Below are 4,497 nucleotides of genomic sequence, written 5' to 3'. Positions count from 1 at the left end.
TTAGGAAACAGAGGTTCTAAGAAGTAGCATAATAGTTCGGAGGAAAGGAAGGACTTAAATGTAAATGAATAATTTAATTTATTGGTTCCCATCAACTATTGTATTCTTTTAAAAATATGTGTGCTTGAATTCTACCCCAGATTTGCTGAATGTGAATTTTGAGGCATTGGGACCAGGCACACACATGTTTAAGAAGCTCCTTAGAAGAGTTTGATGTATACTTCGGGTTACAAGCTGCAAAATGAGTGAATGTGTCTGTTTTCCACCGCAAGAATTTGTGAGATTACCTCAACATACTGTTGATCTTAATACTCCTACTCTGCAATTGTAGGCATTTTTTTTCCTCCATATTTTTCCCATACAATTTTCAGTTTCTAAGAATCTTTTTCTGTTAATTGATGCCAAGTTCTTTGAAAAAAACTTATTCATTAGTGCTACTTTGCGAAGTAAATTTTGAGCAAATGTAATGCAATATACAAATTAAAAGGAATTTATGTAACTTTTTTTTTCTTATAAAATGATAGGGACAGAAGCCACGATGGATGCTCAAAAATGGTATTTGAGAACTTCAAAGTTAGCTCTGTCCCTGGCAATTATCCGTTCAAAACCAGCAGACAAAAGCAGCAGAGAATACACAGAGATCCTCATGAGGATGATGTCTGAATGGCAGTCTAAGTGGAAATCACAAGTGGAAGCCTTGGAAGCTGAAGTTTTTCATTTACGTCAGAAACTTCTTATGAGCAGTGTGTCTTCAGGATCTCTTAAAAAGGGTGAGTGTCTAAAATCCACTTTTTGGTAATATGTTATACCCTGGTTTAGTTGATAATAAATTCCTAAATAATTGTGGTTTAGTTCAGCTCCACAATTATTTAGGAATTTATTATCAAACAACTAATTGTTTCATTTCCTTAAATTAACTTTCTTATTATTTTATAGAGATTTTTATATTTAATAGTTCAGTAAAAGTTATTGTTACTTTCTAATGTATGGGGATATATTAGACACTGGGATGAATTTTAAGAGTGTAAATGTAAAGACAATAATGTTTTAAGCTTATTTGAGAAATGCATTTAAAAATATCATTATCAAACCATGGTATTTTAATGTTGACTTTCCATAAATCAATTCACACAGTAGCCATACAGTAATTTCTAACTGTGGTCCTGGTGTGGCACTGTAGGATAAGCATGAGACCCCAAAGTCAGTTTCACTTGAAAGGTTGGCAGTTCAAACTCAACAGCAGCTACTTTGAAACCCTATAGACTATTGGTATGAGTAGAAACCAATTTGGCAGCTTGGACCTGGCATGTGGTGGGTGATGATCTGAAAAGATACAGGGGGAGATGCCGTCCTTGCTGTTAAGTGCCTGCCATTCAAGTAGGGAAAACAGATGTGTAAATAATTATTCCATGTGTGATAAATCCTATAGTAGTGATATTGACAAAGTACAGAGTAAGCCATTCAGTTTTCCTAGTTGCTGGAAAGGCTTCTCAGGTATTGTTCTCAAGAGTCTGTTCACTAATCGGTAAGAAGAAGGATGCAGTGCAGTGAATTACATAATATGACTCTTCTAGCCATAGTGGTTACGAATCGGGCTGCGAACGGTAAGGTCAGCAGTTCGAAACTACCAACAGTTCCGCGGGAGAAAGATGAGGTGTTCTGCTCCCGTAAAGATTTACAGCCTTGGAAACCCTGTACAGGGTCACTATGAGTCAGAACCGACTCCATGGCACACAGTCACCACCACCACAGTCATAGTCTTTATTGTTGTTGTTGCTGTTAAGTGCAGAAAGGAGACAAGGACCTTTCTCCAGAGCCCACAAAGAGAGAAAGTCTTTCCCTAGAGTCAGCACTCTGATTTTGGACATCAACCCTCTTAAATGGGAGCCAAAACAAAACCAGGGCTTATGTGGAACAGATCATCAATTGCTCATGTGCAAGTTCAGGCTGAAGCTGAAGAAATTTAAAACAAGTCCATGGGAGCCAAAATATGACCTTGAGTATATCTCAGCTGAATTTAAAGACCATTGTCAAGAACAGATTTTTGCATTAGACACTAGTGACTGAAGACAAGATGTGGTGTGGTATGATATGAAGAACATCATGCATTGAAAAAGCCAAAGGTCATTAAAAAGACAAGAATGTATGTCAGAAGAGACTAAAAGTTGCTCTTGAGCATAGGGAGCTAAAGGGAGTAAAATTAATCAGGAGGTAAAGAGTTGAACAGGAAATTATAAAGGAACGGTTGAGAAGACAAAATCGAGCATTAATAATAAAATGTGCAAAGACCTAGAGATAGAAAACCAAAAAGGAAGAACATGCTCAGCATTTCTCAAGTTGAAAAAACTGACTGAAAGAATTCAAGCTTTGGATTGCAATATTGAAGGATTCTATGTGCAAAATATTGAATAACTTACGAAGCATCAAACAAAGATGGAAGGAATACTTAGAATCCCTATGCCAAAAAGAATTGGTCTATATTTGACTATTTCAGTGTGTCCATATGATCAAGAACCAATGGTATTGAAGGAAGAAGCCCAAGTGTCATCGAAGGCATTGACAAAAAACAAGTCTCTAGGAATTGGTGGAATACAAATTGAAATGTTTCAGCAAACTGAGTCAATGCTGGAGGTAGTCACTCATCTATGCAAAGAAATTTGGAAGACAGCTACCAAACCAACCAATTGGAAGAGATGCATGTTTGTGTCTATTCCAAATAAAGGTGACTCATTAGAATGTGGAAATCATCAGACAATATCATGTCATATCACATGCAAGTAAATTTTTGCTGAAGATAAGTAAAAGGCAGCATTACATCAACAAGACTGCAAGAAATTCAAGCTGGATTCAGAAGAGGGATATCATAGTTGATGTCAAATGGATCTAGGCTGAGAGCATAGAATACCAGAAAGATGCTTATTTGTGCTTTATTGATTATGCAAAGGCATTTGATTGTGGGGATCATAACAATCTATGGGTAACATTGCAAAGAATGGGAATTCCAGAACACTTAGTTGTGTTCAGGAGGAACCTGTGCATAGACCAAGAGGCAGTCAGGTCACTATGAGCTAGACCTGACTCCAGGGTACCTAACAACAACAAAAGAACTTTGTTCCAAGCAGAGGCCAAGGGCTGTGTGTCTGAAAGGCCAAGGACCAGAGAGAGGAATGCATGCTTGACTGTCCTCACGAAAAATGTCTATATTGAGCATTTCGGATCCTGAATTGTAACCTGTGGCTCCATATGGTAAGCACTGGACTGTGAATCACAAGCCACTTCGTGGGAGAGAGATGAGCTTTCTGCTCTAGCAAAGATTTGAAGCCTTGGAAACTCTATACAGGGTCAGTAGGAGTCTGAACCAACTTGATGGCACTTGACAACTTCCCTATTGTGTTGTTAGGCATTGTTGAGCCAGTTCCGACCCACAGTGACAATATGTACAATAGAATGAAACACCACTCAGCCCTGCACTAACCTCAAAATTTCTGCTATGCTTAAGCCCATTGTTGCGGCCACAGTGCCAATACTTCTCATTGGGGTTCTCCATTTTCCACTTTACCAAGCATGGTGCCCTTCTCCAGGAATTGGATCCTCCTGATAATATGTCCAAAGAATGAGAGATGAAGTCTGGACATCGTGGGTTATAAGGAACATTCTGGTTGTATCTTTAAAAATTTTCTCCAACACCATAATTCAAATGCATCAATTCTTCAGCAGTCTTCCTTATTCATTGTCCAACTTTGGTATGCATCTGAGGCTATTGAAAAATATAATGACTTGGGTCAGGTACACGTTTGTCCTTAAAATCTTTGGTCTTGAACACTTTAAAAAGGTCTTGTGCAGCAGATTTGCTGAATTCAATTCATTGTTTGATTTCTTGACTGATGCTTCCGTAAGGGTTGATTGTGGTTCCAAGCAAAATGAAATCTTTCATAATTCCTATCATTTCTCTATTTATCATGAAGGTATTTATTGGTCCAGTGGTGAGTATTTTTGTTTTCTTTACATTTAGTTACAACCAATACCAAAGGCTGTGTTTTTTTTTTTTATCTTTATAAGTATTTTAAGTCCTCTTTGAGTTCGTCCAACAAGGTTGTATCATCTGCATATCACAGGCTGTTGATTGTTATAATCCAGTTTCTCAGATTATTTGCTAAACATACAGGTGAATAAGTATGGTGAAAGAACACAACCCTGGTGTATGCCTTTCCTGATTTTAAACCATTCAATGCCCCCATGTTCTGTTCTAATGACTGGCTCTTGGTCTGTGTAAAGGTTCCTCATGAACACAATTAAGCTTTCTGGAATTCTCATTGTCTGCAACATTGTCCATAGCTTGTCGACACAGTTGAAAGCCTTTGCATAGTAAATAAAGCACTCTAGTAGTGTAATGGTTACGAACCAGGCTGCTAACCTCAAGGTCGACAGTTCTAAACTACCAGCTGTTCCATGGGAGAAAGATGATGCTTTCTGCTCCCATAAAGATTTATAGCCTCG

General features: G+C 37.9%; 1 protein-coding gene across 1 annotated transcript in view; it reads left to right on the top strand.

The window, feature by feature from the left end:
- Nucleotides 1–538: 538 nt before the first annotated feature.
- The window catches only part of MEI4 (meiosis-specific 4 homolog (S. cerevisiae)), a 199,316-nt gene continuing 195,357 nt past the window's right edge, over nt 539–4,497 (top strand). The window contains exon 1 of the mRNA XM_006874566.1: nt 539–770. Coding sequence (XP_006874628.1) covers nt 539–770 — 232 coding nt within the window. The remainder of the gene's footprint in view (nt 771–4,497) is intronic.

The sequence above is a fragment of the Chrysochloris asiatica genome, unplaced genomic scaffold, assembly GCF_000296735.1.
Source record: "Chrysochloris asiatica unplaced genomic scaffold, ChrAsi1.0 scaffold00286, whole genome shotgun sequence".
NCBI lineage: Eukaryota > Metazoa > Chordata > Mammalia > Afrosoricida > Chrysochloridae > Chrysochloris > Chrysochloris asiatica.
The sequence above is the reverse complement of the archived record's forward strand: the minus strand, read 5'-3'. Positions and strand labels throughout refer to the sequence as shown.